General features: G+C 48.1%; 1 protein-coding gene across 2 annotated transcripts in view; it reads left to right on the top strand.

Annotated features, from left to right (window-relative positions):
* The window catches only part of ADAMTS16 (ADAM metallopeptidase with thrombospondin type 1 motif 16), a 160,088-nt gene that overhangs the window by 90,064 nt on the left and 47,261 nt on the right, over positions 1-22,763 (top strand). For both annotated transcript variants that reach the window (XM_027073837.2, XM_027073843.2), the window contains exons 14-17: positions 283-413; positions 2,599-2,722; positions 3,801-4,045; positions 5,755-5,893. In XM_027073837.2, coding sequence (XP_026929638.2) covers positions 283-413; positions 2,599-2,722; positions 3,801-4,045; positions 5,755-5,893 — 639 coding nt within the window. The remainder of the gene's footprint in view (positions 1-282; positions 414-2,598; positions 2,723-3,800; positions 4,046-5,754; positions 5,894-22,763) is intronic.

Genomic DNA, 22,763 nt, shown 5'->3' with positions numbered 1-22,763 from the left:
CAACCACTGAGTAAAAAACAAGGACAGTAAAGGACTCCGTCGAGTAAGAATGGTGAAGGCTTATACAAATTAAAAATTAAAAGGAAAAACCAAGCCTCATGAGACAACCATAAAAGAAATGTCTTTGCAATGACTATTGTGTGGGAGTTATTTTATGGGCAAAAGAAAAAAAAAAGAAAGAAAGAAAAAGCTTAAAAAAAAGTCTATCTAAAATTTAGAACAAAAGTGATCAGAGCTTAAGTATCTTTCTTATTTGTGTTTGTGTGTGTATTTCTTTTTAAGATCAGCACTTATGCAAACTCTACTGTATCGCAGAAGGATTTGATTTCTTCTTTTCTTTGTCAAATAAAGTCAAAGATGGGACTCCATGCTCGGAGGATAGCCGTAATGTTTGTATAGATGGGATATGTGAGGTAATAATGATCGTTCATTCATTCAACACACGTCTCCAGACAGTCTGCTTTGTGTCAGGCATTCCTCTAAGGGGCTAAAGACACCAGACATTTAAATCCCGCCTCTCCCTCCTGCTCACAGCCCGGTGGGGGGGGAAAAGCCGGATGAACACACACAGGGACACAGGTGGTTTGTCCCAGTGGAGGTGCCCACGGAGGATGGGGAGCAGAGGAGAGCTGATTTTCTCCCCGATGTGGATCTGGGGGATTTGCGGGGTTCCTTGGAGAAGGGAGCTTCCGAGCTAGATCGGGAAGGGCGAGTTGGCCTGGAGGTGTGGGAGAGCCGACTGGGAACACGGTCGTGCTAGAAGGTGTGGGTTGGTAGGACCCGACTCAGGCATCGAGCACCCGGAGGGCAGGCAGGGCAGGGGTGCCGAGGGAGGTGAGGGAGCGAGAAGGAGCGCACGGAGGATTTTTATCCTCCTGTCCTGGTGGAACAGACCCTGGGACCTGGATGGAGCTGAGCGGCAGGGTCAGCCGGTAGTAGCTTGGGCAGCGGAGGAACCAGGGGCAGCTTTGAGCCAAGAGATCACTTGGCATCCTGCAGGGACTTGGGAGACAGACGGGGAAAGATTTGTTGGCTAAGTGGCCATAGAGCTGCCTTGGGCAGGGGTGAGACGGGGAAGGAATTCTATTATTACACCAAGTGGAAGCGTGACCAGATCACATACGTTGCACACGATCGATGGGTTTTTCATTGAAGTTGCTCAGTATGCACACTCACAGAGTCTAAGCACCTCGGTCATCGTTCTGGTCTTCTCTAAGTGAGATGACCGTAGTCAGGTTGAGTCGTGCACTGGGACATGCACGGTGTAATCCTTTTTCGTAGGTGAAGATCACACTCGGTTCTGTCGAGATCTCTTTCAGATTTCAAATGGCCGAGTCTCTGTCCATTTTGTCTAATTATTAGTGGGCTTGTTAAATATGTCATTGTTTTCAGGTATTCGTCACGACACAGTGTCACAGTCCCTTAGATGTAGTTCTGAAATCCCAAAAGCCGTCACACAGAAGGTTTATTGGGCTGCACAATACAGGATGCCCTGAATTTGTTTGCTGGCGAAACCTGCCCTCGACGGGTGTGAGGCTATGTGTCAGTTTTATTGATCTCGCTTCGTGTGAAGATGTACGTGATTTGCCATAGAAACATCCTTTACGCGTTTCATTGAGTGCTACCCTGGGCCCTGCTGGGACTCCACATGATGTGCATAATATGTTAATTCCCTTCCTAAAATCCAAAAAAAAAAAAAAAAAAAACCCTCTGAATTCTGAAATGCATTTGACCATAAGAATTTCCAGCAAGGAATTATGGAGGAATTGTGATTCATTTCTGAATGGGTTTTTTACAAGTATATACTAAACTCTTTGTTAGTAAATATAAAGCTAGTAAGCATCATAGAAATTATAAAGGCCCCTAAAATTCTAAGACAATGAACAAGGATGCCCTTTAAATGATTTACTGCTGGGAATAATTCCCAGGCAGCCTGTGTTCCTTCTCTCCTTTGCACACGGCCACTCAGAGGCACAGCGGCACATTCCAGGGACCCTCACGTGGACACATTGCTCATCAATTTGTGCTTTGCGTCCATCTGAAATTTACCATTAATCTCCAATATGAAATCTGATAGATTTAATTTAGGGCTCAGGGTTTTTTTTAAATTTTTTAATGTTTATTTATTTTGAGAGAAAGAGAGAGAATGAGCAGGGAAGGGGCAGAGAGAGAGGGAGAGAGAGAGAGAGAGAGAGAGAGAGAGAGAGAGAGAGAGAGAGAATCCCAAGCAGGCTTCATATTCAGTGCACAGCTCAATGCGGGGCTCAAACTCACAAAACTGTGAGATCGTGACCTGAGCAGAAACCACAAGTCAGACGCTTAACCAACTGAACCACCCAGGCGCCCCTTAATTTAGGGCTCGAGATTCTAAGATTGTGTAGCAATGCCAAAGACAACAGCTCTCAGGGTTTCCTCCTTTGGATTTGAGAGTAGAGTTTCAGTCTTGCTGTGCACATACTTGGTATCCAATAAATATTTGTTAACTACTCTGTGTTGGTGAAATGTTCTACTGGAGCGGGGAGGTTTCTCACTGGAGCTCTGTGACTTCACTCTTGTCGTCTTTTCTTTCACGAATGACGTGTGGCCCCGGTCCCCCAGAGAGTGGGATGTGACAACGTCCTTGGATCTGATGCCGTGGAAGACTCCTGTGGTGTGTGCAGGGGGAATAACTCAGATTGCACGACACACAACGGGCTCTACACCAAGCACCACGGCGCCAACCGTGAGTACGAGGAGTACGAGGGAGATGTAAACCAGAACTTCCTGGAGGGGACACCTGGGGTTTCCGTGGCAACAGCAGGCATCAAGGGTCCTGAAAAGACCGACAGTCTCCTTCCCTACTCCGCCTGTCAAGCCTTTCCTTAATTATTTAAAAAAAAAATTTTTTTTAAGTTTATTTATTTTGAGAGAGAGAGAGAGCAGGCGAGGGGCAGAGAGAGAGGAAGAGAGAGAATCAATTCCAAGCAGGCTCCATGCTGTTAGCCCAGAGCCCGATGCAGGGCTCGAACCCACAAACCGTGAGATCGTGACCTGAGCCAAGGTCAGATGCTTGACCGACTGAGCCACCCAGGTGCCCCAACTTACTTTCTTTTTTTTTTTTTTTTAACCTTTATTTATTTTTGAGACAGAGAGAGACAGAGCATGAACGGGGGAGGGTCAGAGAGAGGGAGACACAGAATCTGAAACAGGCTCCAGGCTCTGAGCCATCAGCACAGAGCCTGACGCGGGGCTTGAACTCACGAACCGCGAGATCATGACCTGAGCCGAAGTCGGATGCTTAACCGACTGAGCCACCCAGGCGCCCCCCAACTTACTTTCTTAAAATAAAGATTATTTATTTTGAGAAAGAGGGAGAGAGAGCATGAGTGGGGGAGGGGCAGCGAAAGGGGGAGAGAGAGAATCCCAAGCAGGCTCCTCACTGACAGTGTGGAGCTTGACGTGGGACTCAGTCCCACGAACTGTGAGATCATGAACTGAGCCAAAGTCAAGAGTCGGACACTCAACCGACTGAGCCACCCAGGTGCCCCCCAAGCCTTTCCTTTTGATGGAAAGTGGTTGCAGGTTACTTGAATTAAAGTGGTTCTTAGGAACAATGAAATTTATAATAGCTCTGCTTCAATTAAAAGAAAAGAAAAACACAAGTTACTTCAAGGCCTCATGGCACCGATTGCCAAAATTCTCCTGGTTCCCAACGTGGATTCTCAGGTTTGAGTTGTGGGGAACCCCAGCGTAGGGATTTTGCGTCAGCATTCTTGAATGAAAATACCACATTCTTCCCACTCCTGTTTCCTTTAACGTAGAGTATTATCAGATGGTCACCATTCCTTCTGGAGCCCGGAGTATTCACATCCGTGAAATGAACGTGTCGACGTCCTACATCTCTGTGCGCAATGCCCTCCGAAAATACTACCTGAACGGGCACTGGACGGTGGACTGGCCGGGTCGATACAAGTTCGCAGGCACCACGTTTGATTATAGACGGACCTCCCATGAGCCGGAGAGTTTGACCTCTTCTGGGCCAACCAACGAAACACTGGTTGTGGAGGTAGGTGCCAGCCTTCTGATTTTCGGCCTGGGATCTGGGATTGTTGCAGATTGACGGCCATTGGCATAACTTCAAGAACACAGAATAATGATTACAGTTTGAGAATGTGTCCGAAGCAAGACTCATCTAAGCATTGAAGGGGGCGGTGGGCTTGTTACCTTTCATCCCCTGGCACCTAATCCGATTTGTATTTACGCACATCACGGGGTTCCTGTTTTGGGTCTTTATCAGCTGGTGTTTACGAAAGTCGGCCCCTCTCCCTTACGTCGTGTGGGTGTGAGAAGCGGGCACACTTGGGGGACTCTGCCGAGTCCTGTGGAATGGGAGCAGGATGAGAGCCCGAAGCAAAGCCTCAGCAGTGACGTCATATGGGCCCCCATGTGCAGGGAAGAGGCTCACAGGCTGCCATTAGGCTCTTCCTGCGACGTAATCTGCCCCCATGAGACTGTGCAGATGGAGGTGACAGGCACTGGATAGGCTAATGCCCCACTTTTTTGTCTTTCTGTGCACAGTTAAAGTACTTGGTTCAAATGTTGTCCCGTCAGCCTACAACCAGTATGCAGATGTGAGCCACCCAGACTCCCCCCACCTACTCTCAGGGCCAGGCAGCCCCCTCCTGTCCTCTTGTATCTTCCTGGGAGATGCTTCCCCGGGTCTCTCCACACATATCCCCCATCTGCCTCCCCTCCTGACCCTGAGCTGTTCTCATCACTTATTTCTCCCTGATGATTTCTCTCCCACCAGCGCAGGCTTTAGCTCGAATAATGGCACAGAACAGAGATAGGTCAAGGGCAAAGGTGAGTGTGGCTTATTAGGAACTATTCTGGATGGAAGAAGATTTGCAAAGGCTCAGGATGTCAGACAGGAGAGCATCTCAGGGGCCTCACCATGCAGCCACCTATACCTGTCCTACAACACCTTCCTCAACTAAGACCCAAGAGCTGTGTCAGAGAATATCTGACCCCCCTGGAATATCACATCAGGACCAATAAAGGCTCCCAGACTCAGAGATGGGATTTTTGTCCACTGATCAATGGTGAGGCTTCCAAAGTAAAAAGCTTTCTCCCTGAGATCAGCGATCTGACACATTCACGAGTGCAAAGGTAACTGGTCCATACGATTGCGTTTTAAACTAGGAGGTGAAGAGTCCAAATTCAAGGTGCTGAGATAGGCTCAACTTGAGAGATCTTTACGGATAGGTGTTTTTCTCCTGGAATGTGCCAGTCGTCCAAAGACCCCTGCATCCGGTCACACTGGCAAGTACGCTGCCGTAGCTTTGATGGGTGGCATGGGTAATATCCACTCATGAGTCCTGACTGCTTAGAACGCACCAGGAAGCGTGAGAGTGCTTTATAGGCATTGCTTTCTGATGGGCTCAGATGGACGGGATTTGCAGGGGATCCCAAGGAAACGCTGGGGGAAATAACCAGATACCCGAGTTAGGTTGCAGAGGTGTTTGAAGCCTTGAAGAGAGGAACACACGAAACGTAAGGCAGATGAGTCGAATGTCTACATTTTTCTAGATGCGCTTGCTTCTTCTTGAGCGTTCACTTCCGTCTAGAAAGTTCATATACGTTTTAGAGGATGGATGGTGTTTCTCACGGAACCAACTTCCTGTTGACGTTGTCGCTTCAGTACTATCTAAAAACTAGCTTATATTTATCAGTTCCATTTTAACTTGTTTTCTCTGCCCCCTTTTCATTTTCTAGCTTCTGTTTCAGGGAAGGAACCCGGGTGTCGCCTGGGAGTACTCGGTGCCCCGGTTGCGGGGTGAGAAGAAGCCCAGTGGCCAGCCTCGTTACACATGGGCCATCATTCGCTCCGAGTGTTCGGTCTCCTGCGGAGGAGGTAGGTCACCTCTCACACCTCTCCGGTGGGGGGGCGCCGAGGGGCCACGGGCACACTGCACTCACAGGTCCACACCACGTCCTGGCAGGGGGCCCCATTCCCAGAGGGAGAGCAGAGGCCATTGGCCCTGCGTGTCACCGGAAGGCCGGGCCTGCCTTCTCTCGTCCATCTATGTCAGCATGTTGCTCTGAGGGAGTCGTTTGGTGAACCGGTTTCTGCTTTGCACCCAAGTGAAGATTTGATAAAGAGTAGTTTCGTGAGTTGAGATTATTCAAATGAAAGTCACTCAAATTCTACGTATCATGTTGGTGATGAGAAGTAGAAGTTTCACCTTGAAAATCTCGTGATGCAGACTGAGGTTTGGGTCCAATGGTCTTGCTCAAATTTACTGCGAAGTCCTATATTGAAATTCACCCAGAAACTACAGGAACATTATGCAAATCGTGGTGGAAATGACTAGAAACAGCATGTCAGGAAGAAGAATTTCACATGACAGTCAATGGCTTGGTCATCCTGATACCATAAAAATTGGACCATCAACGAAAGTCTAAAATTGAAAACGCTGGCTGACGACAGGAACATTTTCAGCCAGAGCCAGACATATGCTTTGGCAAAGGGTGGCGAGTCAATTTTTCAAATTTGGGAGCAAAATACTAAATTCTAGATTTAGAAAACAGACAAGTTTTGATATGGGCAAATGGATTTCAGCTTTGCGAATTCCAGCTTTTAATGATTAATTAATTTAGACAGCTGTGTCTTTAAGTTCTAGAAAAAGGTACACAAAATGGGAACTTGCATAAATTAAGAATCTAATGAATGAATGAAGAAAAAATAACGGGCTGCCTGGGTGGCTCAGTCGGGTAAGTATCTGACTCTCGATATCGGCTCAGGTTGTGATCTCAAGATTGTGAGATTGAGCCCTGTGTCAGACTCTGCGCTTGAAAGAATAGATCTTGCTAGGGATTCTCTTTCTCCTCCTCTCTGCCCCTCCCCTGCTCATGCACACATGCACTTTCTCAAAATAAATAAACTTTAAAAAGGAATTTAAAACAAAAAAGGAAAATGAATTCATACACTGAGAGGATTATAGAGTTCTTACCCTTTCTTTATTAATGTGATGTATCACGTTGATTGATTTGCAGATACTGAATCAGCTCTGTAGCCCAGGAATAAATTTTGATCGTGGTGAATCATTCTTTGAACGTGCTCTTGGATTCGGTTTGCTAGTATCTTGTTGAGAAGTTTTGCATCCATGTTCATGAGAGAAATTGGTCTGTAATTCTCCTTTTTAGTGGGGTCTGTGTCTGGTTTTGGAATCAAGGTAATTCTGGCCTCATAGAATGAGTTTGGAAGTTTTCTTTCTATTTCCATTTTTTTTGGAACAACTTCAAAAGAATAGATATTAATTCCTTTTTAAATGTCTGGTAGAATTCCCCTGGGAAGCCATCCAGCCCCGAACTCTTGTTCCTTGGGAAAGTGTTGATTACTGACTCCATTTCTTTATTGGTTATGGGTATGTTCAAATTTTCTATTTCCTCCCGTCTCACTTTTGGTAGTTTATGTTTCTAGGAATTTATCCATTTCTTCCAGATTGCCCAGTTTGTTGGCATATAATTGCTCATAATATTCTCCTGTAATTGTTTGTATTTCTAAAGTGTTGGTTGTGACCTCTCCTCTTTCGTTCATGATTTTATTTACTTGGGTCCCTTCCTTTTTCTTTTTGATAAGTCTGGCTGGGGGTTATCAGTTTTATTCTTTCAAAGAACCAGCTCCTAGTTTCATTGATCTGTTCTACTGGTTTTTGTGGGTTTTGTTTTTTTTTTCTATATCATTAATTTCTGCTCTAATCTTTATTATTTCCTTTCTTCTGCTGGTTTTGGTCTTTATTTGCTGTTCTTTTTCCAGTTCCTTCAGGTATAAGGTTAAGTTGTGTATCTGAGACCTTTTTTCCTTGCATAGGAAGGCCTGGATTGCTATATACTTCCCACTTACGACCGTCAGCCAAACCAATGCAACACTATATGTTAACTAATTTGAGTTTAAATTAAAAAAAAAATGAATTCATACATTCTTAATAGTTGGTCTAAACGAAAGGCCTGAAGTAAATAGAGGAAAACAAAGATTAATGAAAAAACATAACCGTTCTGGACAGTTAGCATCAATGTGCTTGATGTGTGCTAACCCTTCCCATTATAAACTAAGAATGAAATATTTCAATCATATTTAAATTCTGACATGAAGAGCTTTTTAAGGAAAAATACTGCTGTGGAGAATTACGTGGGGCCCCCCCCTCGCTGGGGATGGGGCCAGACAAGCTGCCATGTTATACCATTCAGGAAATGGTGGAACCAGACTATGTTCGTGGGCATCCCCTGTGTGTGACATGGGAAAATTAACGTCCAATCATACTTACTTCTCTTCCCTTTCTCTTCCAATCTGACAACATCCCTCATGCTTCTGCAGATTATACACCAACCCAGAACTTATTCCATAATCATTTGCTCGAAGAATTGCATGGTAGAGTCAGCAAATGCGTTGTTTGTTTTCAGTTTGGATGGAAAGTTGGTGGGAAATTAGGGTTTCTCTCTCTCTTTTTTTTTTTACATGTAATTTATTGTCATATTGGTTTCCATACAACGCCCAGTGCTCATCCCAACAGGTGCCCTCCTCAATGCCCATCACCCATTTTCCCCTCTTCCCCACCCCCCCCCCCATCAATCCTCAGTTTGTTCTCGTTATTTAAGAGGCTCTTATGGTTTGCCTCCTTCCCTCTCTCTAACTTTTCCCCCCTCCCCCTCCCCATGGTCTTCTGGTAAGTTTCTCAGGATCCACGTAAGAGTGACAACATACGGTATCTGTCTTCCTCTGCCTGACTTATTTCACTTGGCGTAACACTCTCCAGTTCCACCCCCGTTGTTACTCCCTTCGGCAAGCAGATGGGGCACAGGATGCATGTCCTTTACCACCTCGTATAGGATGTGGCTCCTCTGAGAGTCTTCCTGCCAGAAACCAGACCTGCCTGTGTCCCGAGACAGAGGGGTACTTCGACAGAAGTCTCGGGAATCGGCCCAGATCACCCAGCAGGCAGCAGGGGTTCAAGCACCTCCACTGACCCCATTTTATTCCCACCACTGCCAGACTCCAGCGGTACCCGTGTCTCGCTGGCTGGCGTCCGTTCACATTCTTTAACAAAGATTATTCTACCAGCGAAGCACGGTGTGTTTTCAAATCGCCATCTTCCTTTCGTAATAGAGCACCTAATGACTGACGGGGACTGCAGTCCCCTGAACACAAGACCAAAATGTAGTGAGGCGAGGCCCCTCGCGGAGTGGCCACCTCTTAGTTTCATGACCACTTGACGGTTCAGATTCCTCTTGTTCGGTCTTAACGCCCGCTATGTTTTGATCCACGTTTAGTAGACTTGTCAGACGTCTCCCAGTAGTCTGTAATCACATGGTCATTTGCCAGAGGTTAATGACAGTGATTTATTTGGAGGCAGAGGCTTTTCGTTCCCCAGACTTGATTATAAGTGGCCGTCTTGATTAAACACTTGACCAGAATTCACTGTCTAAACCTTTCTGAACTTTGGCCCTTCAGGATCTGCTGATACCTGATGACACAGGCCTTCTGCCGATAAATCCTTAGTTACTTAAAGTTTATCAACTGCTTCATTGATTCTGTGCTATGGGAGTCTCTCACTTCTACAAGGTAGGCCAGGACATTTCAATTCTGCATTATAACTGTCTACACGATGAACATTGGAGGCTGACGACTCAGAAAGAATCCAGTCTCACTTTTTCAGTTGTATGAGAGAACAACCAAATTCGCCAGCAGATCTGATAGAGCACTTGTCTACTGTCTTGGTTTCTTGGTGGCTTCTGTCAGTGCATCGCCCACATTCTCAACCCGATCCCCCGGGGAAAGGGGAAGGTATAGGCACCATTTTCATTTTTTCCTGCACGTGTTCTATTTTTAAGATCTCTGGCTGCATAGACCTTCCAACATCCTGGGTTGCGAAACCTTTAAAGCATTCTTTTCTTAGCCTGTCTCCCCGTGAACGTGACGTCTACAAGGAGGTATTTAAATGACCCAGTTAGGGAATTAATGAATGGGAAGAGAGACACTTGGAAAACTCCCCCACCTCTGGTTTCATTCAAGAAATATTACCTGGCATCCGTGGAGGAAAGATGATGATGATGGTGGTGGTGGTGGTGATGATGATTTTAAAAAGATCCCATTTCCTTATCTATTCTAATGGGCCCATCTCTCTGTAGAAGATAAGATTTCCTGAAAGACACTGGGCAGATCCGGCCTTTCATCTTTTCTGACAAGCTTTCTCTGCTCCTTTTTTTTTTTTTTCCTTTCCACTCACTTTTATGATGCAACCACATTTTTTACTTCTGTAATCCTGCTTAGTTGTGCCTTCCCTGGGCTCTTTGTTGGTGTCTCGACATAGGTGAGGGGATAAGGACTTAACACAGAGAGACAGGAAGCCAAGAGTACTGTTAGCACAGGAACTGGCTTTGCTGATTACATCTGAGTCTAAGGTGGTGACTTTTTTCACATGGTGATGTCGTCACTAGACTTTTGTTTCTAATGTAAAGACAGCAGCCAGTTCTCAAAATTACTTATGCTGTAATTTAATTTTTTTAATGTTTGTTTATTTTTGAGAGAGAGAGAGAGAACATGAGTGCAGGAGGGGCAGAGAGAGAGAGAGAGACACAGAATCCAAAGCAGGCTCCGGGCTCTGAGCTGTCAGCACGGAGCCTGACACAGGGCTCAAACTCACAAATCATGAGATCATGACCTGAACCAAAGTCGGACACTCAACCTACTGAGCCACCCAGGCACCCCCTCATATGCTGTAATTTAAAAAAAAAAATCAGCGTCCGATTCAGTTGGTTCAGTGCATTTCAAATAATCTCAAACCACTGATTTTCTTCCAAGTGAAATGCTTGTTAAAGTTTGGCTTATAGTTATGTTTTAAACTCTCCAAAATGCACGGTGCAATACCTGGGGATAATGCTTTTCTTTCAAGTGAAACTATTTATCTGATTCACAATTAAAATTTCTCGGACGAATCTTAAAAGTAGCTTGTAAACCAGCCTCTCTTATACTTTTCCAAGAATATTCTCTTCACCATCTACCAATAGTACAAGTAAGCTTCATTAGTTTAGTGATTACGGCTACAAAAATGGAATGGGATCATTGGCAACCTTGCCCCCATCTTATTGATGTCAAAGCATTCGTTTATTCCTTCACTTGTGGAGTCAGCAAACATTTGTGGGCACAGATCTGAGCCTCAAACATCTTGAAGCCAGGGGGGAAAGATGCAGACACTTACTTAATTCCCCTGGTCTGTGAGTTGAACAGGGAAACAGTAACATCATCGTTAGCTCACATGAAAAGTTAGCGTTGCAGCTGATGAACTGTGTTGCATCCGCACACTCCAGCCACGGAAGGAGGACTTCAATCCAGCCCTTCCTCCTTAAATGTGTGAGGTGTTATGCTAAGATAGAGGTCTATGAAGAAAAATTATATACGCTGGCTCTGTCCTCAAAAACACAACAATCTGGAGAGAGGAGGGACTCAGGTGTGCACAGGTCTGAATGCGCAGAGGACCGGAGAGCGAGGCACAGGGAGTGAGGGTCCAGCTGACCTTGAACGTCTCAGTCGCAGCGGGGCAGCCTGGGTCGCCCCGAGATGGCCCCCATGCTGTCAACCCAGTTACTCTGCCAATTGGCTGACATCACCCTCTCTTGTCACAGCAGCCGCTTCAGATGACATCGTCCCCATCCTTACTTTGCTAGAATGCTCTGAATCTTAGAAAAGCATATATATGTATTTTTAAACTATAACTAAAGGCTGAGCTTGGCCTTCTAGGTCCCAGAGACCAATGTGAGATGGTTTCCATTCTTTCCTCCCTGCATTGGGTTACCTTTGAACCGAGTTCATAAAAATGCCTCCGTGTCTTTATCCAACACCCTGATTAATTTCCTGGAGAGAGAGCACCTTCCTCGGGGGGTTGGGCTGTGATGTCCACCCCTGCTCATGTCTCCAAGTGTGCTCAAAGGGCCCAGGTGAAATGGGGTAGCTTATCCCTTGCCAGGAAGCAGGGATCCTTACTTGTTACTAGAGGCTCCCCAGTTTGGGCACACCTCCCAGATCAGGGGCGGTGGGTTCAAGTGTCCGTCCGAGGTCACGTTCCCGTCACATGGTCACGCCTGGCTCTGCCCACCCTGCTCCTGCTGTGGGGCTTCAAGTCCTGCTGCCCTGGAACCGGAAAGATGGTCCTGACTGCCAACAGCAAGAGGAGCAGCATGTCCCTATGCCGTTTAGGACAGGTCAGCGCATCAGGGAAATCGGAGATTCTGGCCAGTTCCTTGTGAAGCAGAATAGACGCATGAGGACATCAAAGGGCCATCCGTAAATGACCATGACCACCACCCTTGGGGCTCAGGGGCGCATTAGGACACGGTACGCTCAGTGTGACCATGCCAGGCACAGCTGTCACCTACGCACACCTGGGAATCATCTAGACCCTGAGCAGATCCCAGGAATTCACCCACTCTGGTTTCCTTCTCCCTCCTCTGATTTCAAGGACCTTCAGTGCTCATTCACGACACATCCATGAATCTCTAGCACAAGCGGCAGATATGATGCATGCTTCCCCAGAGACCCAGAGACTGCGGGCGTTCATTTGTGGACTCTCTTCTCATTTTCCTTAGGTTTCCTACAGTTTTACTTAGATGATCGGTTTCTGTTTCCTCATAAAAGAAGGATAGGGCTTTTGACCACAGCTGGAATTCACTGTACACTTGGAATTAGTGAAAACTTGGAGATAGTCTGATCAAATCATAGTCTTTCAGACCGTGTACTCCCCTTCCAGACACTTTGGCAAAATGTGAAGATTTAAAAATGATTTCCCGAGAGCTGGCCAGAGCCGGTTTCCATGTAAAGGTAGAGGTAAAGCCTGAGTGCAGTGCTCATAAAAGTCACCCCCTTCCATGGGCAGGAGGTAGCTTTGGGCTCTCCGCAGTTAGAGGCTGCTTCTCTTCGACTTCCTTACTGTATCCTTTAAACACTATGCTCCTCCTCTCTTACCTGTTCATATGGATCATTTAAAAATATTGACCAGTTCGATCCTGGCATTCCTGTGTACTACGTGATTTTTCTTTCTGACAAGTAGTTGAGCGATTGTAAGCACTGTTGAGAAATTGCTTAGCAGATGTGCCCTCCATCAGAGAACCAATGCCTGAGTCTTAATAAATACTCAGCTACAGGGGCGCCTGGGTGGCTCAGTCGGTTAAGCATCTGACTTCAGCTCAGGCCATGATCTTGTGGTTCGTGAGTTTGAGCCCCTCATTGGGCTCTGTGCTGACCGCTCAGAGCCTGGAGCCTGCTTCCGATTCTGTGTCTCCCTCTCTCTCTGCCCCTCCCCACTCATACTCTGTCTCTCTCTCTCAAGAACAAATAAACATTAAAAGAAATAAAAATAAAAAAGTAAGCGTTCAGCTACATGGTTGAGGAGACCCCTTTCTACAGGAAGCTCTCCTGAAACACAATTATCTATAACCTGCTGTAAAAACAGAACCCAGAAACCCTAAATGCTATTGGGCATATGGCTGTCTGCGTATATTTTTATTTTCTCAGAATATTCAGAAATTTGAAAACACTCAAAGAAAGCAATATTTAAATTCGCTTTTATGTCTATTCTCGTTTATACGGGCTGGGGAAATACATTTCACATTAAGAGCTGGAGTGTTCCTGCCACCTGCAAGTGCATTTGATGTGTGGCTGAGTCGTGCCGTTTCCGTTTTAATAGTCTAGGATTTGGGCATCCCTGAGCCATCCGATAGGCACCTGGCCCGTAATGTTTTATGTTGCCCCTGGGGATGGTGAGCCCCCGCAGCCTGCAGGCTGGGACGTGCGGATACCGTCGACGGCCTAGCCAGCAGCCCCCTCAACCTGCCTTTTCTTTGCTCCTTTACTCATGATCTGATTTAATCATGGGGGAAAAGCAGCCAGACATCAGGTGGAGGCAGACGTGGAGGTGAATGGCCATAGCAGATCGATCGGATAATTTCACCTAAGCTCTCGAGTTAATCTGCTCAGAATGCCCAGGATCTGGGCGCCTCGGCCGCGTGGAAAGGGGAATGTGTCCTGAAGCGGAAAGACATCTGCATTCCCCCATCTCATCCTTCCAACATTCCTCCTGAATCGACCATCGCCTTGGTTTGTTTCTCTTTGGTCTTGATTCTCTTCCGCACCGGTTTCTTCCCTGTGAGTTTTCTCATGTTCTGAACTTTTCCTTGGGCCTGAGGAAGGGACTCTGTCCCCTGGGTTTACCTGCCTGAGTCCTGAGCGTGTGTCTGCCCTGTTCACTCACCAGTGAGGAGCCCCAAGACGCCCCCGGGCAGCTGGTGGTGGTCCCCACCGCCCCAGACCAGCGCCACTCTCACTTCCCGTGGCCCGGATGTTCGTGGCCCCGTAACACCTGACCTGGGCGTATGTCTGATTTTGTTCTCTGCTGCCTTCTCTGTGTTTGGGTTCTGTGACAGCGCTGGCGCAGTCTTGGGTGGTGGTCGATTAGTGGCCTTTGCTGCTTTTTATTAGCTGTCGTGTCCAGGGGTCGAACATTGTACCATAGCAGCCACCGCGGACATATTTGTCAAGGGGACAAATGCAGGATCTCGACACCGTTTTGATTTATATGTGAGGGCCGTGTTTGGAAAGGGTGGTACGGGGTCACCCGCTGTTACCCAGAGACAGGTGTCCTCCACGCCTCCACGGCCAGAAGCTTCCCCAGGGCTCCCGTCCCCTCCCTCTTGCTTCTGGACACAAAGAAGGAAGCAGTACCCGGATGTGAGTTTCATCGTTCAGAATCCGAGTTCCCCTGTTCCAGGCCTTTACTCGGCGGGCCGTGAAATATAGTTTAGAAAATTGTTCTCCGTGTATGAAGCGTTCTAAAACAGAAAATGTTATGAATCTCTTTCTGCCTCAAACAAAAACCAAAGCAGAGGTTAAAATATCTCCGTGCGTATCTTACAGTGGAGGAAAGGACCGTGTGAGTAGGTGACCCGTGGTGCCTAGATGAGCTGTAACACACAGCGTGATGCTTTTGACCGGACCACCAGGAGTGGAGAGGAGGCCGTGCCTCTTAGAAACCTGCGATCTTACGAGCCACTTAAGCCTTTTACGCCTTGGGGAGCCCATCTATAAAATGAGGATAATGATGTAATCTACCGTCTAGGGTTCCTTTAAGGATTAAATGAGATAATACCTGTAAAGCTCTTAACACCTTGGCCAGCCAACTAAATGTCAGGTCCTATTCTTTTCTGTTAACGTTACGGTCCGCCTCAGAAACGGGACAGTGCGGGTTAGAAAACTCTTGAAGTAAGAGGGAGTTACTTAATGATCTTGTTACCCATGTGGCCCCAGGGCAGGGATGCTGAACACATTCCTCCCTATTTTGCATGATGGTACCATCTTCAAAGTTTCTGGACACATGTTGGGGGGGGGGCGCTGCGTGAGGGCTCGCGGAACCTTGGAGAAGTGTGTGCACGGGCGTGTATGCTTATAAGTGCTACAGCTGAGGGGTCAAAGCACCGCTCACCATTTTCCAGCTGTGGTGTGACGAAGGCCAAGGGGCAGGACGTTGAGGCAGCGTAGGGACAAGTGGTGTGAACGGAGAGCACGAGGTACCGCCCGGAAGCTTCAGTTTGGGTAACAGATGGCTTAGTTTGTTGGATGCAGCATTTTAAGGAAGATGCAGAGAGGCATCCTGTAAATGTCTTCTGATTTCTCAGCCTCCCCGCTGCTGACTCAGGTTGCTGGGCCGGGCTCTGTCGCAGCGCCCAGGATCGTGGAGCAGCACATCACCCTGTGGTCATGGGAAGCCTGGGCCTCCCGACGTGACGCTGCTCGCCCCACGCTAATGCCCAAACTGTCATTGTGTTTGGTAGTCCGAAATCTCTTCCGTGTGGGAGGTCTGTCTTCCCTTTGTCCTCCCGGCTGGCATCTTGGCATCTGTCCTTGGCTGTGTCCCATTCCGTGACACCGGCCTTTACCCGAAGAACGCACTGCCCGAGGTCTTGAGTCCGCCAATCATCCACTTAAGGTGAGCACAAGTCTCTGATTACGAACCCTAGAAAGCCTTTTGAGAAAACACATAGACGCGGTACACAGACATGGGGCTCTTCTATTTTGCTGAACATGTAGGTCTTGCCGTGTTTCCTGTGGGTGAGGTTACCGATGGGGACACACCGGTGACTTCAGTGGGTTGACACCAGAGGGGCGGGCAGGACTTTGAGAGCGCGCTGGGGGGAAGTGCTGAAGGATCTGATAGGCTCCATACAGAAATTAAGGCAAATAGTCAGGGTCGAGAGAGGAAATGGGACTGTTCTTAGCCAAGCCTGTGGGCACAGACTTTCAGGTCTTTGGGCAGAACAAAAACCTCATCTCCTGTGATTCTCTGTAGGTCTGGCTTAACTGTGAAAAGCAGTTTCTTAGAACATAACCTAAGCCTGGCCCCAAGCAGCCAGGCCACGGGCCCTGTGACGCCTGGCCGCTCCCTAGGGGTTCAGGTGTGGTGTCTGGGCCCAGCCGGGGGGCGGAGCCCCGGTGCGGAGGGGGGCGGACTGGGAGTCTGCCCTCCTCTCTCTCCTCTGCTGGGGCGGGAATTTCCGTGTGTGCGTGGGTGTGTGCACGTGTGCACAAGTACACAGGTGTGTGTTTTATGGGGCCCCTGTTCTGCTTTCTGGTTCGGTTTTCTGGGTCACTGTGTCAGTCAACAATTGTAGGACGGATCAAAGACAAACCAGACAGTCGGCTCTTTGCTTGGCCTGTGTCCTCCCGCCCTCGGGCACCCCTTTAGGCTTTCGATGCCGAGCCTTGCAGTGGAGAGTGAGCAGGAGAGGGAGGGAGAAGCAGGGCAGGTGGGGGGACAGGCTGTGGGCTAATAGGAGGTCAGGTGATGTCGCCCGGGAGGTCGGGGCCCTCCGGCCCCCACCTCCCGCTTCCCAGTGTCTGTGATGTCAGCAAGACAGATGTCTGTTTTCCTGAAGGCCCAAATTTGTAGATGTTGTGATTAGTTTTCGCTACAAATGTTGCAAACAGACCACTCTCTGACCCAAGGTCATCGCGAGCATTTTCGTGCATCCCATCCCATGTCTTTCCCACGTGCGCCCTCCCTGCGTGCACCCTTCTCCAGACTTAATGGTGACCTCCCAGGTCCACGCTGTTCATATCCGTCATCTTGCAGAGGCCTTTCCTAGGTATGGAGTGAACAGCCCATTTTTACAGATTCTGGAGCCAGTTCACTCAAGCATCGTTGGTGATGCTTGTAACAATGAATGTAAACACACTGTAACAACGAATCCTTCCAGACCCCCCAGATTCCTTAGTGATTACAAAGTTAGGCTCCATGTTTTGGTGGGTATCCTGAAGGCATAGTTCCTAAAGTCTGAGACGCTTTGATTTGGGCAGAGAACACACACACATGCACACACACACACACAGAGTCTTTTTTGCTTGTGGGCACCGATATGGAGCAGGGAGGTGATTTCACCCTCGGATCCGGCTGCCTACCAGAGTAAGACGACAGTAGGGGAGATCTTCTGGAAGAGTATCTGAGGTGCTGTGGGCATTGCGGGGCCCCAGGCCAGCAGCCTCAGCTTCACTGGAGAACTTGTTCAATGCAGATCCTTGGGCCCACCCCACACCTGCTGGAACCGGAGCCCTAGGGCACAGAGGGACCGCAGACGGCTTCTGCGACGCCCCCAGTGTTCTTGAAGCACGCGACAGTTCAGAACCCATGCAGGGAGTCCCTGCTGTTGTGTCTCTGTGAGGGGACTTCTCTCCTAACGTTGTATGGAAAGCTCAGTCGCCAGGCCCCTGCCCGGAGCCCCAGGCAGCCATCAGAGGCACGGCCAGAACCGCTCGCGCTCAGGAGTCGCAGGGGAATCCGCTTCCCTGGGCAGAGCCGGCTCTGAAAGAACAGGGACTTCAGTGAACGCTGCAGCGATCAAGTAAGTGGCAGCAGAAGGTTGCCCACCAGGGACTGTGATGGCCAGAGGTCAGCTTGATGCTCTCTGGGAGGGGACTTAAGACGGGTTGAGTGGATGTTGAGGGGGGAGGATTACAGGCAAGAACTTTCCTGGACAACGTCCAGAGTCGGGCTGTTAGCATCTCTGCCCACGTGCTTTCCGTGTCCGGAGAGCTGAGTCCCTGCTCCCTCGGTCCCAGACCTCCTGGTCTTTGTGGATGCACTTCACCTGCCCTCGGAAGCAAGCTGGAAGCCGGGCCCGGGGTGGCAGATGGTGTGATGGGCTCTGTGGTTTCTCTGTGCGTCCCTGTCCCCGTGCAGCTCGGGTCCCCTCCGCAGGGAGGCTGAATGTCAGCCCCGCTTGTCCCCACCAGGCCACGGGTCCCCCTTGCTCAGTCCTGTCTTTGATCCAGAGGACGTGCTCCTCCTTCCAAAGCTGATGCTCCGCCGACAGCCTGCATCTTGTCACCCGCATTCCTCCCCGCCACCAGACAGGCCCTTCCTCTCCTTCTGTGTCTCCCCCCTTCTGGTCCCTAAACGTGCTCAGGCGTCCTCAGCCTTCAGACAACTCCTCCTTCCTTCTCCCACGCCCTCCGTCTCTCCTGCCCTCCCTGCGCACCTGTTCGTGAGGACGACATTCCTTTCCTTCCGTCCCGCCCACCAGCCACCGACTGGCACCCTCCTGCCCCTCACCTTTGACACGGCTTCCAGTCCCAACACCACAGCTCCTCTCTGTGCCCCACAGCCCACGGGACTTCCTCGGCCATCTTCCGTCCCTCTCCGGCCTCCCCCCTACCCCCACAACCACCCCCCAGGGCCTTGGGCCTCCTGCCTCTGCAAACACATTCCTTCCTGACACCTGCTCACCGTCCCGTAAGCAGCAGATCCCTTCTACCCCAGGTTCCCTCTTGCCTTTCACCACGGGGGCCTTGCCGCCTTCCGCTGCGCAGCTCTGCGCCCCCGTGGGTCTGGTCCTGGGAACATCCTGCTGGACGGTCCCCGGGATGGCCCCCGCCCCCCCAGGAACAGATTCAGGCCATCTCAGCGGTGGTGCCTATTCCTCCCACGGGCGGCTGTGCCCTGTCTCAGCTCAGCCTGGGTCCCTCGCTGTATCTTCCCTGGTTACCCACCAACCCGCGGTCGCCCCCTCTCTCTCTCTCTGTCTCCGTCAGTTCTCTAGATACATAATCATACCTCCTGAAGCTGCTCCCCCGATGTAATGTTCATATCCCGTCTGCTGGTCTAACTGTATGAGCCAGCATCTCCAAAATCATCTTAACTCCAGGGGTCATGAGTAAAGTTCTTTTTTATTCCATCCCTTAACGGGAAATTTTCCACTGTTTCCCATAATGTTGGCTTCTCGGCTTGAATAGACATACAAACGTCTCTATCCATATCTATCTAGAAACATAGATATACACAGAAACTCGTACAAATACACAAAATATTGATGAGAATAAATATTCACCTGCTGCCTATTTTATTAACCTTTTTTTCCAAAATGGAGGGTAAGTTTGTCACGTGCTAAACATTATTACACATATGGGGCAGTTTATGTTTGTTCTCAATCTGTTAAAATTAAGAAATTAAAGGGGCGCCTGGGTGGCTCAGTAGGTTGAGCATCTGACTTCGGCTCAGGTCACGATCTCACAGTTCATGGGTTCGAGCCCCGCGTCGGGCTCTGTGCTGACGGCTCAGAGCCTGGAGCCTGCTTCGGATTCTGTGTCTCCCTCTCTCTCTCTGCCCCTCCCCACCCCTCTCTCTTATGTAAATAATAAAAATAAAAAACTGCTTTTCCTAATGTTGAACCATCCTGACATTCCTACTATGAAACAACAGCTGGTGACGTAGCTTCTGTTTTTTTCAGTGTGCTACTTGATTCTGTCCTCCCGACTGATTCTCCTTTTTTGCATTAATATCACTAAGTATCATGGGGCTGCAATTTTCTTTTGTGTGCTAAAAGGCACTTTTTTAATGTTGGAAACCTTTCTTATTTTTTTATGCTCTGGCATGATTTAGCTGGGATTGAAATTCTCTCTTCTTTTACTTTTGGTAGAATCTATTTGAAGCATCTGAGTCTGTTATATTGTCAGGAATGAGGTCTTCAATACAGTTTTGTACTGTGTATGGTAATTAGACTGCATAGACTATTTCTCTCTTCTGGAGTTAGTTTTGCTCATTAAGAAAACCAGCTTTTTCTGCAATATTGTAAATGCCGTGTTTACAAATTGGACCAAAATGCCCTCATTAAGTTGCCTTCCTTTCTTCTAAGTGTGCATATTTTCTTATTCTCATTTCGTGTCTTGCATATTTGTGCTTGTTCCTTATTTTTTCATTAGGCCGGCGTATCAGTGACAGGTGAGCCAGGAAAACAGAAACTTTTCTAGGCATGTTACACAGGAAGGTATTTAATATAAAAGATCATTTGCTTACAAAATAGCTGGAAAGGGTGGAGGAGTAAAGGTCAGAGAGAAAGACACCATTAGTTCTCACTCTGGCTATTAAAGAATCAGGAGGTTGTGGAACATTCCAGAAATCACCCATGATGATCAGAGCCAAGCCAGCCTCAGCGCAGATGATTCCCAGGAAAGTCCCTGCATTGCTGCAAACCTCATGACTGCCAGGGCCCATACCTGTGCCTGCTGCTGCCAGGGAGTAGGGACGAGCCATAACTCTCTTCTGCTTCCTGCATCAGTGGGAATCTAACCCAGAGTCTCACGGACAAGCAAGTACAACCTGCCCCCCAAATCAGCTCTTGGATTTTCCATTTTCCCTTTTATAACTTGTTTGCCCATGTTTGCATCAAGTATTTTGACATCTGTTCATTTTCTAATACATTGATTTCCATTTCAATCTAGATCAACTCTTTCTACTTGCTTAGGCTATCCTCTTTTTCTCACATCCTCATTCGACATTACCTTCTTGTGTTTCTGGTCTTGGTTATTGGTGTGAGCATTTAAGGCTATGAATGGTCCTCGGAGTATTACTTTTAGCTGCATCCCATGAATTCTGCTTTATAGCCTGTTCCTCATTGTTCTTTTCTTAAATGAATTGTTTTGAGCCTACTTCATTCACCCTCCCATTTTGATCTATTTCTATGAACTGCTAAAATGGTCAAGGCAATGGGTTGCATTCCCCCTTTCTTTTCCTAATCATAGACTTTTCTTCCTTATCCGCTTACGTTCTACAGGGTTGTCAATGCAAGCGTGTACTCCCGCTCATAAGGGGCACTTGGAAATGTGTGCAGGCATGATCTCCACGATGTTAGAGAGTGAGCGCTCCTGGCGCTTAGTGGGCAGGATCCGGGGTCTTGCCGCGAGTCTTACGATGGGTGCCACCATGCTTCCCAGCAGATAATGCTGTTGCCCTACAGGCCAGCGGTGCCCCGCTAAGACAAAGGAAAGCCTCCAAAATCACTAGCTAAGAAAATAACTGGCAGAGTTGGAATGTGCACATGCATCAGACTTTCCTTTGGGTTACAGATATACATATATTGAGTGCATTCCTAAATTATTTCAGGAATTCCTAGCTCCAGATTTCCCCCTTACCCAGTTCACAGGTAAGAGCCTTGGGACTTGGCAGACATGAGGCGGTCCGGGGTGAAGCCAAACAAATGTGTGCAATAAAAAAGAAAAAGAAGCACTTTAATCAAGTAAACTTCTTTTTCTGTTTCAAAGTAGAACCAAATTTCGTATTTGCTTGATCAAGAGCCCATAACTTGCCCGGAACCAACAGTGGCCATTAAGGCCTGATGGTTTGTTGAGACTTGAGCAGAAGCGGGATTTTACATCTTTAATTTCAAAACAGGAAATGAAACTGAAGCTGTTATTTATAGAGCCACACCTCCTAAAAAGTCATAGGAGCTTGGTTAAAGAATAAAACAGTACCCTTTCAAATCGACACATAAATGGAGAGAAAAGATTAGTTTTTCTTCTCTTTTCTTTAGGGCACAAACTCTTAGCAGTTTCAGGAAATTGTACTGTTGCTCAGTGTGGCCTCGTACAAATTGGATCATTATGATAAACGGGCTTAATTTCGGGAGTCCCCAAGATTCTTTGCAGAACAGCTTAAACACACGTTTGTTTCTTTTTTCTAATTGTATAGTTTCTTATTCCTTGTTAGCAAGTGGAAAAGCAGGTTCATAAAACATTGACTCATATTTCGTCTCTGCATCGGTATACAGGTGAGTCATCCACACGGTGCCCAGCTCATCCTAAGTCATGTATAAAGAAGGGAAAACACCTGTACTTTGATGATGTTTTGGCCAAGCATTAGCTCCCCCACTATTAACATGTCTGATCTCAGAAGCTACCAAATGTAATGAAATTGGCCCGTCCTGGTAGCGCGGGGACAGACTGACCCATACACGCTACAGGGATTAGAGAGCCAGGCGGCCCATGCTCTCTGCCCTCCAGAAAGATGCCCCAGGGGATGACAAGTACATCCTAACTGAACTTGTCCTTGGACGCACCGTGTGTCTTGCCCACACCTGCGTGCTTTGAGAGCGAGAGGGTCACTGTTACCGTTCGCCAGGACAGATGAGCGCAAGCCTGAGCTAGCCTCGTCTGGACTGTCTTTACTCACTCTTCTGACACCAAGTGGGTGGCCAAGTCTTTGTTACGAACAACCACCAACTTTCCAGCAGCCAACGGGATGCCTACAGTTCAGTTCTGACACCACCTACCTGGAGTCACTCAGATTCTAGAGGGTTAAGGGCTCAGTCCCAGGAGGCTGTTTCCCCTTCAAACACCAGTCGCAAGTACTGGGTGACCGGGGTACCCCCACTTCTGTGTTGCGTGGCTACAAAGTTGGGGGTTCCCATGA

The sequence above is a fragment of the Acinonyx jubatus genome, chromosome A1 (assembly GCF_027475565.1).
Source record: "Acinonyx jubatus isolate Ajub_Pintada_27869175 chromosome A1, VMU_Ajub_asm_v1.0, whole genome shotgun sequence".
In the NCBI taxonomy this organism is placed as follows: domain Eukaryota; kingdom Metazoa; phylum Chordata; class Mammalia; order Carnivora; family Felidae; genus Acinonyx; species Acinonyx jubatus.
This window is presented reverse-complemented; position numbering and strand designations above follow the sequence as displayed.